Source organism: Leptonychotes weddellii, chromosome X (assembly GCF_054177405.1).
Source record: "Leptonychotes weddellii isolate Sample4059 chromosome X, ASM5417740v2, whole genome shotgun sequence".
Lineage (NCBI taxonomy): Eukaryota > Metazoa > Chordata > Mammalia > Carnivora > Phocidae > Leptonychotes > Leptonychotes weddellii.
In genome coordinates, this window is record NC_138385.1 from 100,434,974 (window position 1) to 100,458,507 (window position 23,534).

A 23,534-nucleotide genomic window follows, 5' to 3' on the forward strand; every position below is an offset into this window, starting at 1 on the left:
TAATACCCTCCAGTTCCATCCACGTCGTTGCAAATGGCAAGATCTCATTCCTTTTGATGGCTGCATAATATTCCATTGTATATATATACCACATCTTCTTTATCCATTCATCTGTCGATGGACATCTTGGCTCTTTCCACAGTTTGGCTATTGTGGACATTGCTGCTATAAACATCGGGGTGCACGTACCCCTTCGGATGGAGAGGGAGAATCTTAAGCAGGCTTCATGCCCAGGACGGAGCCCGACGCAGGGCTCGATCTCACCACTCTGAGATCATGACCTGAGCGGAAATCCAAGAGTCAGACTCTTCACCGACTGAGCCATCCCGGCACCCCAAGCATGGATAGCTTCAAAGAGAGATGGTGCAGACCGGTGAGGTCAAGGATACAAAGGGAGTCAATTAGAAGAAGGTCAAGAAAAGATCCCCTCCCCAACGTTGAGTCTCCAAATTCACCTTTTTGCCTTAGGTAAGCTCTTTGTGAGATGGGCCATAGCCAGCTCTCCACAGTTGACCTCAATTTTCACGACGGACAGTGAGTTATACCTGGCTTTGGTGTTTCTCTGTCCACTCCCAGATAACCAATTCAAGATACATGCCCACTGCACCCTACATATCATTGAAATATACATCCTTACCTCCCTACAGACATGCTCTGTTTTTCCTCTGCTCTGGTGCCTTTCTCATCTTCCTCATCCCTGGGTTTCCCAGCTCCCTTCTTGTTCACTCTGGTCTTCAGAGACCAGTCTCACTTCCATATTCCGAAGCAAACCTTCCCCAGCTACTCACACACACCAACTGCCCTATTTCTGAAACCCTCTGGAATCACACCATCTGACTGAAATATAATGGGAGCCATGTATATAGTTTGAGATCTCCAAGTAACCACATTTTTTTTTAAAGTAGAGACAAAGACGTAAAATTAATTTTACCAGTACATTTTACTTGACCTGATAGATTCAAAACATTATCATTTCAACATGTAATCAACACAAAAAGGATTCATATACGTGTTTCTTATTCACGGCTCACCTCAGTTCAGACTAGTCACATTTCAAGTACCCCCAAACCACAGGGGGCTAGTAGCTGCCGTGTTGGACCACACCGCTCGAGAACTTCTCAGCCCATGGTTTAGCAGTTCATCGTGTGTGCCGTCGTCATGTTTGCTCGCTGTTCTCTGATGTAGTCACTGCCTTTGGAGGGCGGACTTTGTACCGGGTCCTAGTGCGGTGCTTGGCACCCTGCACAGATTGCTTCCGTGTTACCACCGCACCCCGCTGGCACCCTCCTCACTCCCGGCGAGACAGGCGTGCCCTCATTCCCTCTCACGACATTCCTCAGCTGCTCAGGCCGTTGCAGAGATCTCTGGAAAGCAGTAGCTCTAGCCGCCTACGCTTGAGGTAGAGAGGGAAGGAACACTTGCCGCAGAAGCGGGGACTGCGTGGAAAGTTCGGTTCGCTGGCAGGATCATAATAAGCACCGCATCGAGACTCGTGCTGTTCGTCGTTCTGTACATGCAGATTGCAAGGGGAGTGCTGGCCTGTTTAGTTCTGGTGCACAGTGTCTCTTCCTTTAGCAGGTATCTGGAAATAATGGTGCCGAAGAGATGATATCCCAAAGGAAGGTGGTTTCTTTCCTATCTGTGACAGAGCCTCGATCTCAGCTTCACGACGGGATGCGCGCCTGGCTAATGCTGGCAGCAAAGGCCCGCGTAGAGAACACATGCAAGGCTGACCTGAGTCAGGCTCCGGCTACTTAAACAAAGGATTGCTTTAACTTTTGCAGAATAAAGTATTTTTTCCTTCTGTTGTTCATGAAATGGCCTTAAAGAATTCCTCTTGTTTGTGGCCTCGAAAAAATCAGAACTATGCCCATGAGGCCCGCCTTTAAGGGTTCTAGTAAACAATAAGAAGGCTTTGTTCTTGGTAATAAAATTAAAGCGAGCAGTGTTTCCATTACCTGGCAGGATGCCGCCTCCCCACCACCCCCTGATCCTGACAAATGTAAACAGAGCATTCTGTTTCCCACTGAGGAGGTGAGAAGGCAACGTCTGTCAGGTTTGTATATAGAAATATATTTGACCTTTCAGATAATGGAGAGAGAGAGAGAGAGAGGAACTTCTTTGCGTCATCCCTGACTTAAGTATTTTAAGATTCGATTTCTTTTCTTTTTTTTTTTTTAAGATTTTATTTACTTATTCATGAGAGACACAGAGAGAGATGCAGAGGCAGAGGGAGAAGCAGGCTCCCCGTGGAGCACGGAGCCCGATGCGGGGCTCGATCCCAAGACCCTGGGATCATGACCTGAGCCGAAGGCAGACGCTCAACGACTGAGCCACCCAGGCGTCCCAAGATTCGATTTGACTCTAGAAAACTGTGCCTATTGGGGCTTAAAACTGGAAAGCCATTGTTTCAGAAGGACAATAATAATTTCCCAATGAGTTGGAATGCTGGAAAACCTAGGGGTCTCCAGATAAAAGAAATATATGTATTTTTAGTCCGACTCACTGGCTTTCATGTGTTTTCCCCCAGGCAACTTTACCTGCTGTTGCTCAGATGTAGACCCAGTTATGGTCAGTTGTAAATGAACCTTTGTGGGTAGATTGTGGCCTGAAGTAAAAAACGACCAAGGTCAGGATAGAAGGCACTGTCAGGTGCAAACTCTGTTCAGCCCTGCGATTAGTCAGAAGTCATTGGAGCTACAGAATAAGCCGGACGAGTGTGACACGGGTGCCCCCTGATGTCCTCTGGAGCTCTTCTTAAGAATGGTCCTGATTGTAGTCCCCTCTAACGTAGGTGCTTCTGTCTGAAATGGTCAGTGCCACGCCCTTAGAGCACTCACCAGTCCTATGTCCCCTGGCCCGAGAGCTTCCTTCCGTCTGGAAGCCGCTAAGACTCCGCCTGGGGTCTCCCCCACCCAGGGTACCCACCTGTTAGTTTCAGAGGAGAATGACTACCCAGCCACCCCCAACAGCCTTCACCCGGCCACTGATGGGAGATATTAGGTACATACCGCAGTTCCTTCCCATCAGCTGGACTGTTCTGCGCAGTTTCCCGTCACCCACCGGGATTAATCTCCAGCTGCCCACCGTGGTCGAGGCGAGGCACACTCTCCTGCCTTCATACCTTTCCCTGTCTCACCTCCCCACCTCCTACTGGTGTTTCCTGGCAATGACTTGTACTCCCAGCCCAGTCTCCTGCCCTGCTTCCTGGAGAGAGAACCGCAGGCCTCCTCTAAAATGGAATGAATGATAGTGCACATCCCTTTTCCCCTCGTGCCCCCAGCTCACATGTTCAGTTTCCCTAAACTCTCCTCTCTTTCATGTTCTTTGAATAAATGTGAATATTAAACACGGGGCATCTAGATAATTAAAAATCAGTCTTCCAGCTTCTGCTGGCATTCTAGAGTGACGACAACCAGGCAAGGTGTTGTTACTTGTGGATGTTACTTGTGGATGCATCAGGAAGACAGACCAAAGCTTAACATTTTCCAGTTGCGCTTGGAAGCGCAAGTCTTACCGGTGATACAAGGGAGTATATTTCACTCACTGTAAGGCACACTGAAGAGCAGGGACCCCGATCCTCCTTCTCCGTGACTTTGCGGGGGAGCAGATAGCATCTATCCTTGAGTCCCTCAAGCCTGAATAGGAGGTCAACCTGGTATTTTTCCAGTACACCGCTATTCAGGAATCATGGCACAACAACTGAAAAGAACGCCACTTAATGAGAAATGACACATAAGATGAGTCATGTAAGGTCGTGGGATAGAAGCTTCCTCTTTCCATTAGAAATGACTTCCCTCCTCTGAGATGGATCACCTCTGTCCTCCCCAGCACTCTCAATTAACCGTCCCCTTCTCTAAATTAGTTTTTAGCTTCTGACCACAGTGTGATTTTTGCCAAATACATTTGTTGAAAGTTACTTAATAGAAAGTAGCACTTTTCAGAAACTTTATGGAAAAGACTTGATAGACACAAGCGTCCATGACAGGTTAATAGATTTTTTTTTTTTTCATTCTGCCTGCCCAACCCGAACGGAAGGGTGTGGAGCATTTGTTTTATAAAGTGTGTAATTAATAAGAGAAAGGAAGGGAGGAGTTTATTGTTTTTGAATGAATTATGAGCAACACCTTCCATTCTGCTGCTTCTTTTTGGAACTGCTTCGAACAGAGTTACCATTTAACACAGAAAGAGAAGTCTGTAGCGTTAATGCCAAGAATGTGAGCTTGAAGTCAGTCTGAGTGGGCTCTGATGAAGACAGCACGGGAAGAGCAACGTTATTCTAACTGTGACAGAAGCCTGCAGGACGTCGGGGAGAGTAAAAACCGTCCTGCAAGTCTATTTTCATTTTCAAATTGAAATCCTGTGAATCCTCAGTCATCGCAACTATTCATGCCCTGACAGGAGAAAACTGATATTTATCAAGCACCTACTATGCGCCAGAAAGTTTGCAGATATTTTCATTGAAAGTATGCAAACGAGGAGACATTCTTACACAGATTCGACCTTTTTCATATGCGCAGCTCTCTGATTACAGTGTCCGTGATCTTTTCCTCTGTGCTAGAGGTTGGCAAACTATGACCCTTGGGCCAAATCTGACTCATCACCTGTTTTCCTAAATAAAGTTTTATTAGAACACAGCCACACCCATTTAATTCCGTTTCGTCAGAGACCCTTCTCCTACTACAACGGCGGTGTTGAGTAGCTCCAACAGAGACTGTGTGGTCCTCAAAGCCATATTATTTACTGGTCTAGCCCTTTACAGCAAGTCTCCCAACTCCTGCTTTACATCTTGGAAGATTCTCCCCTGTCCCCACCCTCCCCCACCCCATTGCATCAGGAAGGAGCCTTTAGAGAATGCATTTGGGATCTGAAAATAACTCCAAAAACTCTGGAGTTAGCTCTCATGTTATAGCTTCCAAAGCCATTGTTTTGGTGAAAGATGTAGATGGAAAAAAATTTCGATTCATGCTATTAAGTCCTGCAGGTAATCAGCTCAGGCTGACCGGTCCTAGAACTTGTAGCATTGATTCTATGTGGACATTCCAGATAAACAGTTTCTTTCTTTCTTTTTCTTTTTTTAAAGATTTTATTTATTTGACAGAGAGAGACACAGCGAGAGAGGGAGCACAAGCGGGGGTGAGTGGGAGAGGGAGAAACAGGCTTCCCGCAGAGCAGGGAGCCCGATGCGGGGCTCGATCCCAGCACCCTGGGACCATGACCTGAGCCGAAGGCAGACGCTTAACGACTGAGCCACCCAGGCGCCCCTGAACATATAAAATATTAAAAAGTATTGTCCTGTACTCTGGTTTCTCCCGCAAAGACAGGGACCCTGGGAACTTGGCCACTCTTCCCTCTCTCGTCTACTTGAGCTAGGTCCACAAATATTTGACTTCGGTGTGAGAGAGTTTTAGGGTGAAGATTACATATAAACATATTAGATGAATTACAGTAATACAGTCTGCTCTTACTCAATTCTCTTTGGCTCAGTTTTATATACAAACTCAAGTGTTAGAGTTGCTTTCATTGTTCCTTCTGGCAGCTCTGTCTAACTTCTGCCCCAGGGTCTGGAACGTTCATCACAGCTGCCTTTGGCAATAAAACCCAGAGCACCCTCAGATCCTCATACTTCTCTTCGCACCTGGTCAGCAGTCCACAGCAGGGCACGGAGCCCACCTGCATACAGGCTTTCCCTGTACCCTCACCTTCCTGGCCAAATTATCAGCTTATCTGCAGCTCCATTGTGTTTCCGTTGCTCCAGCCCCGGGCAGATTGGAATGAACTCCTCCAGTGTTTTTCTTTTGGAGCGAGATGGGATTGTTATAGATGTTAGAGCATATAACAGTATGAAATAATAGTGCTACTAAGACATAACAATAACACTAACCCCTTTAAATTTGGATGCAGACTCAAAATTACATATTCTTAGCAACAGAGAAAAATGCTGTTGAGTTTAACCAATAACAACATCAACATAACATAAAATAAGAAAGAGTTTTAACTTTTCTCAAGGTCACCTTAATTTGAATCACGGTACAGCTTAGCTTTGGCCATAAGGACCAATTCTAGGCAAATTTGTAAAGTAGACATTTGTCTTCTAAACCCCCAGTCTCATCGGTAGTGATTTTAAGGATAGCAAGGTTTAGAATCTTTGACCCGAGGGGTCGCAGTTTGATAGAACAATTTCAAGAGCGCTCTAATGGTGGGCCCGTGTGGTGGGGGCAGGCTCCTGGGCTGCGCGAGCTGGGGGGCAGGGGGCACCATTCTCGTGGAATTCAACGTGAATGGTGACCTCTGGGATTGTGTAACGCCAGCACCCCTCCTTCCTCCACACCCTGAAATAAAATTTCCTTTTTCCGACACACCAGCCTTATCCTCTCTGAAACTTACTCAGCTGTTTGCATCTGTGCATGAATAGAAGGTGATCTATCAAGTCAGCATGTCCTTCTCAGGAGAGCAATTAAAAGGTTCTATTCTCAAAATCTAGAGATGGCTAGCCCATTTCAACAAAGCCTTTCAAAATGAGAAAAATGAGGATTTCTAAAATGTGTGTTAGTCCAATGTCACCCGTGACAAGTGGCCAGATACTTTTTCCCCATTGATGTCGCCTTCTGAGAGTTTCATAAAATATTTCTAAAGATGTTAAGGCCACATGTGTCTGAAATCTAATGATGTTTATACTCTGCACTGAACATCTCATTTTGCAGTTCAATACAAGTCAAATTAAAAGAGCAAGTTTTTAGAAATACTTCGAAACTGTTTACAGACTGCTAAAGAACATTTTGCAGACACGTAGTCCAGTTTTTAGTGTGTATGTAATTAAATCCTTTTAATGTTTATACGTATATGACAAGAACAAAATAAGAAATTGTCCGCCTCACCCCACCCCTTCTGTGAAATACCACAACACTATTATACCATAAAGCTTAACAGGGGGGACTTTTTACTGGACATTGCTAACTAAGTGCTCTGGGGAAAATAGCTAACCCGTTTATGTTATCATTAACAATGCCGGGGAATGAGTACGTGTAACTGCATTCTAGCAAAGGCAGATAAACCGTGCGCCCAGGGGCGACTCCCACAGGACGGCTGCTGACTGTTGGTATCTGACATGAGTGCTGAATGAGATCTCAGGGCTAGGAGGACAGGACAGGAGTATTGGCCTTCTACGCTCACTTCATTTTTTGACTGTCTTCATTTTCTTTCATTAGGCTGTAAAGGATGAGGTAGTCATAGTCCGTCAATGGGATGAAGCGAAACTATGTAGGAATAGGAGAGAGCGGGGTACCAACTCTACAAACCAGGCTGTTCTTCTGTGTCTTACGTGATTTCCCTTCTCATTCTACCTTTCCTGCTCCCTAAATACTTGGGACCATTATGGACACACTAGATAGTAGGTAAATCAATCGATTCTCGTCATTTGGGGTAGTTAAGGTCTATAAAGTTGCCAGGAACACTGAATTGGCCAATACCGAACCATTGCTCTTTGGGGAAATAGCCACACATACGCACACACATACGACCCCTCACCTAGATTACATAATCGTAAATCTCGCAAGCAAGTCATCCTGGTAGATTCTGTTTTCTTTGTTTTATGAAAGAGAAAAGGAGGTTCCAGAGCTGCTTGCACCACGCTGTGCTGTCCCTGTTGTCTCCATCCTTGGATTATAGAAGAGCTGAAGCAGGAAGGCTAAGCGTGTCCTTGGCCAACCTCAGCTGGGTGCTAGTAGGGTGACTCATGTGTTTTTCGTGCTCTGAGCATGTCTGAAACGAACACAAAGAGGCCACAAGTATTGATTTGGGGTTACAAATTAATTTTTGAGTTGGAGTGAGTAGGCAAATCACAAATACAGAAGCTGTAAATAACGAAGCTACGCTGTAGAATTTGTGTGGGGGGTCCCTGTTAAAAGCAGAGCTGGGAGTGCCAGCGAATACCTTTTTTATGTCTTTTGGCTGGTTCCTTTTCACCCCTTCAGAGACTTGTCAGAGAATTCTTGTCTGACCCATAAAATGGACCCTACTCTCAGCCATGTTCAATCGCATTACCCTGTTTAATTTCCTCTAGGCACTTGTCGTGATCCATCCAGAATTTTTATTTATTTCTTGACTTGTTCAGCCTGTTCCCCTGTGCTCAGATGTAAACTCTGTGATAATGGGAACTTTGTCTATCTTGGACGTCCTTCATGCCCAGCACTTGGAATGCTGTCTGAGATGCCCTGGGAACCCAGTTGCTATTATTCGAATGAATAAATGAATAGATTGATGAACGAATCAATAGTTGTATGTAGGTCTTTCACAGTGACGGCCGCAAGTGTTTTATAAGAGTAGACTTGAGCTTGCATGACATTGGCTGTGTCGCTTGCAGCCTCAGATAAGGCATCAGGGCCTAAAAAGTAGGATAATTACATCTGAAAGAAGAAAGAAATTCTGCCAGAATTGGGTTTGGGACTAACTTGAGAAGAATTACTTTAGAGTATTTTGCAAAGAGATAAAGTTAGTACTAAGGACTAGAAACAATGATTTGGTTGGGGGGCGGGGGATGATGCGTTTCAGGATGAGAAAGGAAGTTGTAACTCCAGACGGAGAGAGGTTGGGTGCTGAGCACATGGGTGAGGCAAGAACAGAGACGAAGTCAAAGTAACTGAGTTTCTTCTCATATGAGGAGCCGAGGTGACATTTGCACGTGAGTATAATTGAGATGAGAAAAAAAGCTAGCAGTGAGAAGCCTGGAATGGGAAGAGGCCTAATTTTAAGCTCTATTTTGTCCTGCAATGTCAAGGGCGCTGAAGGATACGTGCCCTATTTCCCAGTGCGGTACAGAGGTGGGATCCAGTAGTCACCTACCACCGGGCCATCATTCCTAATTATCCCCATCCCATTCTTGTCTTTAGGGTAGGGACGAAGAAGGTGGAAGTAGCGGTCTATGAAAGGAGGTTTGGGGGCTATTTCTTTCATCCTTGGATTGGCTCTACTCAAAGCACTTCCATTAGCCTTAGTGATTCTGAATCAAAAGATGTGAATCTGAAATTGAAAGCTAAAATCGTAACTAGGAGCTGCCAGCTTCCAAACCAGACCTGGGAACTAGAAACACCTGAACACACTGCTAGCAACCAATAAACCCTGCCATATTTGGATTAATAGCCCATAGAAGAAGTGAAGTCCAATCAAATCATTAACTCCTTTTAAGTGACTTATAAAACAGCAAAACTGTGGAAAACTTCTTTGTAGTGGAAGAATTTTAGAAATATAGGATAGCATTCAACTTATTTTATTGTACCTTTTGGAATATAAGAATGCTACAGTTACAAAAATTTGGAAGCTTCATCAAAGTATAAAAAGAGATTCAACTTTCCTGGTTTCAAAGGAAAGTCAATTCTGTGTTTTTTAAAAGATCTGAGGAAAATACTTGGCCAAAAATGAACAGATCATGTTTCCAGATTTCTGGGAATTTATATTTTGGGGCCATGGTGGTTGTGGTATCAGCTTTCTCAAAACATATTGGCTCAACAAAGTAGATTTTGGTCTACTTTTTTTGTAAAACAAATCTATCCATCATAAATTTCAAATGGCCAGAATTGGGATTAAGTGGAACCCCATGTTATGATGGCAACTGGGACACTTTTCCTACCATAGAGTAACTCAAGTCCCAATGATCTTTGGAGTGAAATGGATCCCAAACTCAATCGTAGTCTATTAACAAAGCTACTTCTTAATACAGACAATACCATCTCAGATTTGTCTATGACTTCACGGTGTTACTTATTTCCTCATATAGTATTCCACGTATCTACCACGATAATCCCACATGGCTGAGACAGCAGATATTATTCACCTCATTTTACAAAATAGGAGAACTTAGAAATGGACGTTTTCCTTGATTTTCCCAACATCATCCTCCTGCAAGTGTGTAGAGCTAGTACTCCACACCACATTTCATGGCACCTACTCTAGAGCTACTGGTGGGGTTGGGTCAGGTTTACTCAAAGCCAGAGTAGCATTCAGCACAGAATATGTTAGCAACCACATCAAAACCCGAGGACTTCATGATACGGTCAAATGATTTTCGACAAAAGTGCTAAGACACTTCAGTTGTCTTCCAATTGTCTCTTCCATCAGTGGTGCTTAGACAACGGGCTGTCCATTAATAAAAAGACACAGTTGGACCCTACTTTGCACTGTACACAAAACTTAACTCAAAATGGCTCACAGACCTAAAGGTAAGAGGTAAAACTTCTAGAGGAACGCGGAGGTGTAAATCTCCACGACCTTGGATGAGGTTGCTTAGCTATGACATCAAAAGCACAAATGACAATAGAAAAATAGGTAAATTGGACTCTGTCAAAATTAAAAACTTTCGTGCTTCAAAAGGCATCATCAAGGGGCGCCTGGCTGGCTCAGTCGTAAGAGCGTGCGACTCTCGATCTCAGGGTCGTGAGTTCGAGCCCCACGTGGGGTGTAGAGATTACTTAAATAAATAAAACTTAAAAAAAAAAAACAAACCCAAAGGGCATCACCCAGAAAATGAAAAGACTTGGGAGAGATACCTCATTTCGTACAACAGCCAAAGCTCCCTGCCCTTACGGAGCTTGCATCCCATTAGATTTACCTTGATTGTGTACTCAAGTACGGTTTCACTCTTAGGGCTCATTCTGGAAGATACTTTTCAAATGTAAGGTGCCACTTTCCAGAAATTTTACTTTCTCCATCCTAATGTGCCCTGGTTTCTATATGATTCCATCCTTTTCACAGCTCGGTTGTAGTCTGTTATTAAATTCAGTTTGAGGTCAAAGGGAAAGACAAATTTCTTGAGAGTAGTGGCTTTTTGAGTAAATATTTTCATGGATAGCTAAGTTTATTTGGGAGTCCTCAAGGGAGAACTAGAAATGACAACATAAAAGTAATGGTAAGAGAAATTGAGCCCAGTGATGAACTTCCTTGAAATATTAGCCTGAATTCCACATTCTGTACTTGTCCATCAAAATGCATCTTATAATTTTTTCTTCTGTTCATTAAACATTTAGCCAACATGTCTGCGTGCTAATCTGACATAGGACCTGATCTTGGGGTTTGCTGCAGATGGCCAGTGACCATTATCTTCTCAATGAGAAGATGTCTTGAGTAGTCTCTCTGCTGTGTCTTATAATGATCAGGAATAAAACTCAAGGAATCTTGGCCTCTGGAAACAGGACATGATATCTCTGAAAAGCCATAGCTGGATTTTTATCCTGAACTTCTGACCCTACTTCCAGTCTGTCTCATTCAGAGAGAATGGAATTACTCCAGTTAAATAAAGTATCCCAAATCAAAAGGGCTTAATGACTGAGCCTGAGATATGCTAGAGTAATCAATGATGCTATTGTCATTCTCTGTAACACTGCAACTTCTGTGCTGTGTTAAAATCATAAAACTCCTGCATGCTCTCTCCATTTCCCACAGCTGTGATTTCTGGGTCTCTGTTTGCGAATAAGCATTTCAGAATTGTCATGAGGTGGAGGAAATAGCATGTGCAGAGTATTTCCCAAGCCCAGTTGCCGAGAATGAGCTAATTGTCACCCTCCCTTGCATATCATGAGTCTTAAAAACTTCAAATACAAGCCATCCTATAATGATCTACCTTTCCTGGAGAATGGCATGTGTTCACTGTAGAACCTCGGGAAGTATACCAGAAGTAAAATTATAAATTATGTCCTAAGATTAATAAAACAGTCAACCATCCTTTTTCTTTTTTGATGTTTTCATAGCGATGAAAGACAAAGTCGATGTCTGTATTTAAAAGAAAAGTTAAGTAAATGTGATATAATCTTGCTACCTTGCTTCTGGAAAATTTGTTCAATGGATATCGATAGTAATCTATTCTCCATAAAGGAATAATATTGTTTTATTTTTAACTTACTTTTTTGTTTAATAGGCCAAAATTATACTTTCTTTCAAGATATAAAAGCAGGAATCACAAATATATTTCAGGCGTCGATTTCCCACTAACTGGTAATAGCTACATATATGTTGGGTTAAGGAAGATTCTGAGGCCGAGTATGGCTTAGTAGAAAAGACTGCTACCTTTGGATAACAGTGTTCTCCAAGGATGCAAGATAGGGAGTGGACATGTAAGTCCTATATTTTCCATCTCTGTATAATTGGAAGAAGAGTTAACATTTAAAGTATCCTTTTTAGTGATTACCAGAAACATAGTAGTCTACATTAAAGAGCATGTAACTGAAAACAAAGGCCAAGTAAACCCTTACTATTCTATCTATCCTGTAGGTCAATGCATCACGTCAAGAAGCCAAATTGATGGAGGAGTGTGATCTTCTCATTGAGATCATTCAGCAGAGACGACAGATTATTGGAACCAAGATCAAAGAAGGGAAGGTATGATTTCTAGGGTAGATTTCATATTTTCTACCTGGAGAAAACATCATACTCCCATGCACTTCAATAGCTTAGGAAATATCGAATACCCCCCTTTTCTATATTTTCTGTAATTTCCTCTTAAGTCTTTAAGACGGAGCTCAAAGGCCCCTGGTTGGCCATTTTTTTCTCCACCCATTTCTTTGTATTATCACCATTTCCTATGCACATCTGTAATAAAAGGATTACATTACCTCTCCTCCATTACTGAACTCCAGGGGGCAGCATGGAGCCCTGGTCTATTATAGCCATTGTTTTCATCTTTCTTCTCTATGAGAAGGTGGGTTCCACAGAGGAGGAGTTCATTTCATATTTATCGCTATATCCAGCAATTAACACAGTATTAAATAAATGTTTCAATGAATCAGACTTTATATAGAAATTGCAAAGTATTTTCCCGTGCCCTTGAGCGAATTCAGACAGGTATAATTTCATGGTGGCAAAACTGCTGTAGTTTCACTGTATCATAGATCCCTTTGTGGATATATTAATAGTAATTCTTTTCTAATATTTGTATCTTTAAAATTCCTATGGTTTTTATTGAAATACTTGGGATCCATTTCATTTTGCTCATTTCTCTGCCACCCTCAAAAGGTAATTTTGTAAATATTTAAAAAATAGAAACATTCATTCAAGATCCAATAAATTCATGAGGTTCTATTATTACATATGCTCATAACCATGCTTTAATGAAATATGTATAATTAAATTAGCAACTATTAAGTGGTACACAGAGGTTCCAATAGCTAATATATGTGCGCTTCTCTGTTTTCTACCATATTTAAAAGGTACTTTCAATACTGTATAATGTTTTAGATTACTTTGCCTATGTAAGTTGAAAAATATTTACGCATGTAAATTGTGATGGTGATCAGAAAAGTTAAAGTCAAATCAAATCAAATAGCTCTGGAAGCTGTTATAGTGAATTAACAAATTAATATGAAATCATTCCCTGGCCAAGAACTCAAATGTACTGAGAAGCGACTCTTCCCCACGTACAAATTGTACAACTTCGAAGAGCACTGAATGTCAGCCTGGAATCCTCACAGGACATTTTTCTTCTTCCATTGTCATGCACCACATGTGTACATCTCTTAATACCTGACATCTCGCAGGTCCTCAGATATACGATTGCCTGAAATACAGCTGCAATTCATTAATATGCGTGTGGGAGGGAATTTGTTGCCTTTACATGGTACAGGGATCAGCTCTCGATACTCATATTAGTTTCTTATCGCTGCTGTAACAAATTACCACAGACTGGGTGGCTTAAAACAACACAGATTTAGTTTCTGACCTTCCGGAGGTCAGGAGTCCAAAATCAGTCTCACTGGGCTGAAAGTCAAGGTTTTTCAGCAGTGCTGTTTCTTTCCGGAGGCTCTAGGGCAGAATCTATTTGTTGCCTTTTCTGGCTTTTAGAGGCCACCTGCACTCCTTGGCTCCTGGTTTCTTTATCACATCACTCCGACCTTTGCTTCCCTCCTCAGATCTCTTTCTCTGGCACAGTTCTCTCTGGTTCTCTCTTCTAAGGACCCTTCTAATTACACTGGGGTCACCCAGATCATCCAGGATAAGACCCCCCTCTCTCAAGATCCTTGCCTTAATCACATCTGCAACATCCCTTTTATCATGTAAAGCGCCATCGTTTAAAAACTCCTGGGAGTAGGATGGGAGCATCTTGGAGGGGCATGGTTATTCAGCCTGGCCAGCATGCCTTTCCCCTGCTTAACTTCCCAGCATGAGGGTTTCTCTCATGAGCTCGATCAAAGTAGTGCAGGGGTGTCGCAGTTCCGGCCGTCGTCATGCATGGGGTTCGTGCTTTAGTGCACCCAGTCCACCCCGAATACGTGTCAGTGACAAGAGAACATGGTGAAATAGGAAAGCAAAGACACCCAGCTGGACCCAAAACAAGATAAAGGTCTCCATGGGCCAGAGATGGGACAAGCCTGCAAAGCTACAGTTGCAGCTAAAACACGGGAGTGGGACTTGGTCTGGAAGAGACCAAAGCAGCGACACCTTCCACTCCAATGGATAAAGAGTTCTTGAAGCCCTGGGATAAAGGGGCTAGAAGTGCTCCAGATGGTATGAGGGACTAAAATCAGGCTTGTTGGTCAATGCCACGGGCCGCATAAGGCTTCTCAGTTCATTAAAAGGCACCAAAAAAGATTATTGCCAACCTCTATCCCGGGTCATGGTTTTTAGTGATTTCGGGCCTGGGAGTCTGGAACAAGTCTGTTGTTGGGCTGGAGCCTGGATTTGCACTATTTCTGATACCTGCTCAAAAGAGAAGCCTCAGAAATGCAGAGGATCCCTGAATGAGGACCCCCAAGTGTGAGGGAGTTGAGGAAAACTGATGGTAATACCAGTAGGTGGAGGGGATGGGAGGGGGCTAAGCAAAGAGAAAATGATTATGAATGACTTCTTCCCTTTAAACCTGAAACTCAAAGCGCAGTGCTGAAGCATATAAAGAAATCTTGCATTTCGGAAAATATAGCCTGCAAAATCAACAAAGACGTTATCTCACCCCAGGTGAAATTCATTTTATGGGAAAATATAGAAAAGATGTTTAAGGTGATAAATGAAGGGATAACTTCTATTTTAAAAGAGCAAAAACTTGTGAAGCCACAAAAAGGGTATAAGATCAGAAAGAAAGAAATGTGAAAATAACAGATTAGCAGTTTGGGAGGTAAAATGTAGACATTGAAACTATAAAGACTACTCAGCCGCAGGGGGCATTTGGAAACTGAGTTTTAGCCTCCACATAGGAGACGCTATTCTGCACATAATATGAAATTCGAGCCATATTTCATGCCATATACAAAAATTAAATCTAAACGGATATTCCTAATGTGAAAGACAAAATGATAAAACTTCTAGAAGAAAATGTGAGAGGAAATCTCGATGAACCTTGAGTTGGGCAAAGATTGTTCATATACAATGTTAAAAACATCAAAGAAATATTTACAAATTAAACAGATAATTGTATTACATCAAAAGTAAAAACTTCTCTCTAAAAGGCACTGTTAAGAGAATGTAAAGACAAGCCACAGGTTGGAGACAAATATGTATAAATTATTTATCTGAAGAGAAAAATATTCGTACGCAGGTATATAACAAATTCTCAAAACTCATTAGCAAGGAAACAAACAATACCTTTACCAGATGGATAAAAGATTTGAATAGGTACTTTACCAAGGAAGGCATGTGGATGGCAAATGAGCACATGAGAAGATGTTCAAAATCATTAGTTGTTAAGAAAAGTCAGTAAGGGAAGTTAGAACCTCAAGGAGATACCCTACTTACCTAGTAGAACAGTTAAAATGAAAAAGATGGACCATACCAAGCGTTGTTGAGAACGTGGAGGAACTAGAACTCTGATACGCTGTTTATAAGAATAAAACTGCATTTTGGAAAACTGACAGTTCCTTAAGTAGTTATACATACACCATGCTAGGTGTTTGCCAGAGAATTGAAAGCATGTGTCCCTATAGGACACATACATGAATTTTCATGGGAATGGCAAGGGTAATAGCCCCAAACTGGAAATGACCCAAATGTCTATCAGGAGATGAATGAATAAACAATTTGTGGCGCAGCCATACAATGAAATACTATATTCAGCAACAAAAAAGAACGAGCTATTGATACATGCAACAACACGGATGAATCTCAATAAATTAGGGTGAGTGAAAGAAGCCGGACCGAAAATAGTATATACTGCATGAACACATTCATATGGAAGTTTAGAAATAACACTTTTTTTTTTTAATGTTTTATTTATTTATTCATGAGAGTCAGAGAGAGAGAGAGAGGCAGAGGGAGAAGCAGGCTTCCCGCCTAGCAGGGAACCTGATGCGGGACTCGATCCCAGAACCCTGGGATCATGACCTGAGCTGAAGGCAGACGCTCAACCGTCTGAGCCACCGAAATAACACTTTCTAATAATCTACGGTGACAGAAGACAAATCAGTGGTTGCTTAGGGATGAGTGACAGGGAGTGGGGTGGGGGACGGGATGAATTACCAAGGGCAGGAGGAAAATGGAGGCAAGATCTATGTGTCCATTATCTTATGGGTTTACACATATTTGCAAACTTACCAAATTTGCACTTTAAGTATATACAGTTTGTTGTATGTTAATTATATCTCAATAAAGCTGTTTATAAGACAATTGTATATTTATGTACTGGAACAGCCTTCAAAAGTTAAAATTTATGAACTCGGGTGACATGCATTCATATGGACAAATCGCAAACATATAAACAAGCTTTACAATGCTTTGCGTGGAGTGAGACTTGTTATATAAAATTCGATAAACTACAGAAAAATCCCATACAATGTTTAGGCACGCATACATACTTGGGAGTGATCCAGCCTGAATTCAAAAAGGTGTTTTCCTCTGGAGAAGGACTTGAATGAAATTAGGGAGGGACACACAGGGCTTCCATGCTATCAATAATATTTTACTTCCTTTTCAGAAATCTTTTACACTAATATGATGGAGATATTGAGATTTGGTAAAGCTGGGACTGGGCACGGGGAAGTGGATCATATTACTTTAAAAATCATCTGTGTGTTTGAAGTTTATCACTTTTTAAAAAGTACACACTTGGCTCGGGGACATTATCTCAGAAGGCAGTCTTAGAAAGCAAACATTGCTTGGGAAAGATGAGGCCCAGTTTGGCTTTCTCTTGAGTTACTGCTTTGGCAACATCACCAAAGACTAGTGGAATCCCAAAGCTCGGAATTCACGGTGACTGAGTCCCTGGCCAGGGCACGTGGTGTCAGAGATACATTTTGAGGAAGAGAAGAGCGTGAGTACCAACGCGCTGGGAAACCGAGGTGCTGGGCAGGGAGGGCCAAGTATGGACTTGGTGCCCCATGAGGGTGCCCAGGGTGGTGTCTGGGCGGTCTTGAGGACGCTGAATCCAGAGAAGGGGCAGGGGGGCTCTCTCACCGGCACTTGGAAGTGGGGAGCTGGAGGAAGAACCGGCAGGACCGCGGGGATCACGGTGGTGACGTGACTTCGGCCGCCATGGGTCTCTGGTGTGGATCCCCAGGCCGTTAGACCTGGTGGAAACAGACTCACCGCAAATCCTCCGGCTGAGGGCTTGCCAGGTAGGCAGGGTTGGGACCCACTGGTACGTACTGGTAATGCTTGCTCTCAGACCATTGTGCAGCCTAGGAAATAAACAGCTCGGCGGCCTTTCTCCTCGGAGGGACTGGAGAGTCTCAAGCCACGAGACTCCCTGGGAAAGAAGTGTCTTATCTCTTCAGTAGGAGGAGATAAATTTCATGTCAACACAGCAAAAGCTGGCAGCAAACTCCAGACTGAGGAAATTAGGTGTTTTATGTTCAGACACGGATGGGTGGTAGAACGCTGCAGCCACAGAGAAAAAGGGTCCCTTCTCTTCACGGCTTTTAAATGTACTCCAGATCTCCAGAATTTAAGATCAGTAACTGGACTATGTAGTCGGGCTTTTCTAGAGCCTTACAGAAACGCCAAGTCAGGCCTCACTGGCAATGCAGAGACCTGTGATAACTGAGGATCAGTTGTTAGGACGGAACAGTTTTGGGGTGGGGATCCTACAATACATATAAAAGCACATACATTAAAAGCATTTAAACTGCATTTAAAGAAAAACGAAGCGCTGCATTTTAGAGCACGTGTAAGGTATAATAAACAGCAGATAAATTGGTATGTATAGGCCTGTGTCCTCACCGAAAGCAGATTCAACCGGCAGGCTATTTCCATGATGAGCATAGAGCGAATTCCTGAAATTACAACGTGCAAGCAACACTTCCCAAAGGCAAAGAAGAACAGGGCCCACTTGGAAAAATGTCCCCTGTGGCAGTAACACTTAACGTATAAAGAATCTTCTTACGTGTCAGTACCCAGTGTTTCTTTTCAAAAATCAGATTTTATGCGTCTTGTCAGATTTTTAAAATAGTATATAAAAAAGAGTTTTCTAAGGACGAAATTAGTATTTTGCTAAATGCTCGGTGTCTGATTCTGAAGTGTTGTAGCAAGTAGGACAGTGTTTCCCAAAGTGTGGTTCAGATCAGGGCCGTTTGATCCGAATCACTTAAGTTGGCAAACTTTTTCGGTAAAGGGCCAGATAATAAATATTGTAGGCTTTGCCATACAGTTTCTGTTGCAACAGTTCACCTCTGCCCAATGTTGTCGTGTGAGCCATAGATGATTCATAAATGAATGAACGTGGCAGTGTGCCAATAAAACTTTATGTACACAGATCGGTGTGTGCTGGATATGGCATACAGACCATAGTTTGTGAACACCTGATTCAGAGTAGTGTTCTTCTTTTCTTTCTCTCTCTTTTTTTTTTTTTTTAACTGAAGCCCACAGTAAAAAAATAGGGAGGACATGAAGCCCAGCATGCGTGTGTGCAGGCACACACACGGCAGGTTTTTGCAAAACCGAATTTGCCTTCTGTATCAGGAATGCACTCTGCTACTTTCTTTTCTCCTCTCCTCTTCCCTTCTATTTTGTTGGTAAGTGCTAGTTCTGACCATACCTACTGACCCATCACCTGCGGCTCATTGCCTGTTGGAATGCAGATTCGTACTGCTCTGTCAATAACAGCTTTTTAGGGAGGATATTGGAGAGGGGGCCCAAACATTTACAGTTTCTCTTTTCAAAAGATTCCTGCTGATTCTTGTGCACACCATTTTGAAAAGCTCCGATCCGGCATGTCAGATGGAATTGTACACTTGAACTAAAATTAAAATTATGCCAACAATTGTTTTCGGTAAAGCATTCCTATGTTTTCTCATTTTGGCTTCCTTCAACTTAATGCATGAGTTAGGGTTGTTGTTTGGTTTTGTTTTTTATCTTTTCTGCTTAATGCCACTTTTAATTTCCAGTATCATGATAGAAGAAAAGAAAGAAGAAAATAGAGTTCAAGCATTGTTGCATTTGTAGTCTGTGGGATGGATCACTGATAGACGAAAAGGCTAAGTGACTGACACAGAGTTGTTCTAAAGGAGTATTTTGACCTTATGTTTCTTTTGTTGGAATTGTATTAAACATCTTTAATTCCGTCGTGTGCTTAAATATTTCGTTCACTTGGATTGTTGGGGACTCCAAGTTATTTTCCTTCCTCTGATGGATGAATTGGACTCTAAGCCTTTCTCAGCTTTACCTCTGGATGTAACTGTGTTAGACGCTAAATTCAATTTGGTGTAAAAGAAGTGTTATTTCATTCAACTAATGAACACGGTTAATCTGCTGTGGATGGTCACCGTCATTATAATGAGTTACGTCTTTTACCGGGCTTAATCTCCTACGCCGTTTGCTCCAAGGTCTTGGCACTTCATTCTCTCTTAACTGTCTCTCTTGCCCGAAGTCTTGCCGCTGCTGCCTCTCAGTGCAGCATGAATTTCCTTTGTTTGCTGCAGTACGACATAGCTGGAATCAGATGTTCCTTAGAGGCCTCGAGTTCTGACATCTCCTTCCTTCCTTTTCTTCGATTAAAGTTGCATGGGGATGCTAATGATGACTTGGAGAAAGAAGGAATTTCTTGGAGTTAGCAGGAATTCTGGAGGGGGCCGGAGCCAGCCTTGTCTGTAAGACAGATTAACTGGCCTCCTCCCTACCCTTTCACCCAGGGCTGTTTTCCATTCCGGAATGATCCTGAGGCCGGCCAAGACCTGTCCCGGGCTGTGTGGATGGGGCACTGGGCGCCCAGCAATTCCAATTAGCAGTCTAATTTTGACTTGGCTTCTGGCCAGAGGGCTTCATCTCACAGCACATTTCAAACACTCTAGCGAATGGTCAAGTGGGTTACCGTGCACTTATCTTGGCCTACCCCCGAGGTTACGGTCAATTACGTCTGAGGGTCGTTTTCAAGCAAGACAGAATCAGGAATTGGAATGGAGGTTGGAGCCAAACATGCATTTTTATCCCGACTGGGAAATGCTTATCAAAATAGTTCTTAGTTATCAAGGAAGCACAAAGTACCTGGAAATGACGTTCCCAGTGAGGGGAAAGGGCCCAGCTGTGCTTTCTTTGGCTTTCTCTCATCTGCTCAACAGGAAAAATATTAATCAATGGAAAAAACGCTGGCTTTCTGTTCATTTAACACGTGAGTTTTAGATCGTGTGGGAAATAGTAATACCTCATGTTTTTTCACATCACAATTCTATGACGTGGATTGCAAAGACCTTTTGGGAAAATGGTTCTTACTTAAGCCACACATTTGCACCTACGGGGATGTCTTATTTTCTTGATGGCCCAGCTGAAGCCCTGAGACAGAGAAAGTCCCAGCGTTCGCTGCTTGAGCGGAATAGTGAGGGAAGAGGTCTGGTGACCCTTGTAGCTTGCCATTAGGCAACACCTTTTTTCCCCATCAACAAGGAAGCAATTCACAATAAAGTATTTTCTCATAAAACAAATTAGCGACGCTTCTCCAAGGAGATCAAGAGTATCCAAGCCAGGCGTCCCCTAACTGGGATTTCCACATTTCTCCGCCCACTCTTTGGACTTTTCACTGAAGGACAACTTCCGCGCAGCACGATGCACACGTTGGAAGGGTCCAGCCTGATGCATGTTCCCTAAGCAAGCCCACCCACCTAACCATCTCCATGCCTCTTTTCAAGGTGATGAGGCTTCGCAAACTGGCTCAGCAGATTGCAAACTGCAAGCAGTGCATCGAGCGGTCGGCGTCCCTCATCTCCCAGGCGGAACACTCTCTGAAGGAGAATGATCATGCGCGGTTCCTACAGACAGCTAAGAATATCACCGAGAGGTGAGTTGCGGGGGCTGCTGGGAAGTTCTCAGCTGCTGGGCTCCTGTGTCTGGGGAGTGATCGCAGGCCTTGCCCTCGCCTGGCTTTTGTTTTCATTTTCGAGGCTGAGTACCGGGGAGAATAGAGGCTTTGAGTTGCTTTGTTCCAGCTAAAGATGCTTGCCTTTGACATGTCAAAGCCTTTTCAGTAGCGCCCTGGAGTTCAAGGCCTTTGAAACAAGAGTCCACCGGTTGGAAAGAATAAAATCAGCCTTGTTTGGGGGGGGCGGGGTGGAGAGGCGGGGGAGAACGCTTACGGTGGCACAAAAACGACAGTTATTGTAACTCTCAGACCTGATCCTATCGTACACTTGGTAACAAAGAGTCCAAATGAAGGCAAAAACATAAAGGGGAATCTTTTCTTCCATCTCAGGGCTCATCTATTAAAAAGAAAAGAAAAAAAAAACAACGCCCAGGTGTTGCACTCTGTTAGACCTATTTTTATTTGGTTGAGAAGGTTCGCCTCGATAGAAAGGTCAAAGCTGACTCATGTGGGAGAAGAAGGACCCAACTGTCAATCTCATACCTCTTTCTTTTTTTTTTTTTTTTAAAGATTTTATTTATTTATTTGAGAGAGAGAATGAGACAGAGCGAGAGCACGAGATGGGGGAGGGTCAGAGGGAGAAGCAGGCTCCCTGCCGAGCAGGGAGCCCGATGCGGGACTCGATCCCGGGACTCCAGGATCATGACCTGAGCCGAAGGCAGTCGCCCAACCAACTGAGCCACCCAGGCGCCCCTCATACCTCTTTCTTTTAAAGGGTCCTTTATTCTGGGGCAGGGCACATAAAGAGAACATTATTGCCCCGTTAGGGGACGCCTGGCTTGGATACTCTGAATGGTCAGTTCAGCAGTGAAACTGATGGGAGTCAGTGCTCCTTCGCTCCGCGTCCGTCTGGATTGGCATAAACGTACTCGCCTTCGCTGCTGCAAACACCTTCACCTAAATGATACCTCCAACCCCTGCCAGTGCCCTGGACTTTTCATTCATTCTCATTTTTGGAGGCCCCCTGCCCCATATGCAAAGCAATAATAGAATCCTATCACCGGACAACCCCAGACAGCTCATTCATGCTGGTCTTTATCCTAGAGCAGAAGTCTGCAAACTTCGATAAAGGACCAGAGATGAAATATTTCAGCTCTGCAGGTTCTAAGGTCTCCTTCGCAACTACTCAGCTCTGCCGTGGTTAGCTCCATAGCAGCCGATCGTAGACAATACAGAAACAAACGGGCATGCCTGGGTTTCTACCAACACTTCCCCAAACAGGTATTTGGCCCTCTGGCTGTATTTTGCCAACCCCTGGCCCAGGGGAAAAAAATACTCACCGTCGTCTGACTTGCATTTCTTCAAGGAAGGAGAAAGAAAACGAACATTAATTGAGTGCGTGCTTATGTCGGGCACCGTGCTAATTCTCAAAATAGCCCTTAGAGGTAGGCGTTGATATTTCTGTTTTCACCGTTCTTTCAGTCCAAGTAACGTACAGTGGTTTTACAGCCTTGCTCTTGTATCGAACCAGCTTCATGGTGTCATTTCTTATATTTGAGAAAAAATTCTTCTGCAGCTGGTTACGATACTTAATCTCTTCCAAAGCACGTGGCTAACAGCTGCTTATCATCCTGTTTATATCCTTAAAATGACCGCCTCCCTACTCTAAAGAGAAGCCGGTTTCTTTGCTCACGACTCCTAGGTTCCCAGTGTTGGTCTTCGTAGCTCTCATCTGGACTGTATCCGGTTGCTTTATGTTCCTCCTAAGGTTAAAAACTGCAAATGGTGCTAATACTCCGGCGTACCTAGGACACTCTACTAGACCCTGTTTACACTTACATCATGGTTTCCAACTGGGATCCAAGAGTACTTTTCTCCAGGTACAAATCATGAGATGTCCAGATGAAATGGCTACTATGAGCTGCATTTCTCAGCACTCCCTAAAAATTTGATCAAGTGTAATATGAACAAACTCACACCTATCGAGGGGAGAGAATGTGGCCCCATAACAGATGGGATAGAACATTCTGAAAGAAGACCTACCTTTGAAGTATAACATAAGCACATGAATGTCCCACATGTGATCTCCCACAGATCCAGCAGGTCATAACCGGTCCCATTCACCTCTACCTGTAACAAGCCCATCTCTTCAAGAACAGAAACAGGACTTTGATTTTTCTTTCTACAGATAGTGAACTGTATAATACAGTTGGCCCTTGAACAGCATGGGTTTGAACTGCTCAGGTCCACTTATACACGGTTTTTTAAAAAAATAAATACAGTGCAGTACTGTAAATGTATTTTCTCCATAATATTTTCTATAATAATATTTCTTAATATT

General features: G+C 43.2%; 1 protein-coding gene across 6 annotated transcripts in view; it reads left to right on the forward strand.

Annotated features, from left to right (window-relative positions):
- MID1 (midline 1) overlaps positions 1 to 23,534 on the forward strand; it is a 584,284-nt gene that overhangs the window by 528,562 nt on the left and 32,188 nt on the right. For all 6 annotated transcript variants that reach the window (XM_081809192.1, XM_081809187.1, XM_081809190.1 and 3 more), the window contains 2 exons: positions 12,259 to 12,366; positions 21,024 to 21,172. In XM_081809192.1, the coding sequence (XP_081665318.1) occupies positions 12,259 to 12,366; positions 21,024 to 21,172 (257 nt within the window). The remainder of the gene's footprint in view (positions 1 to 12,258; positions 12,367 to 21,023; positions 21,173 to 23,534) is intronic.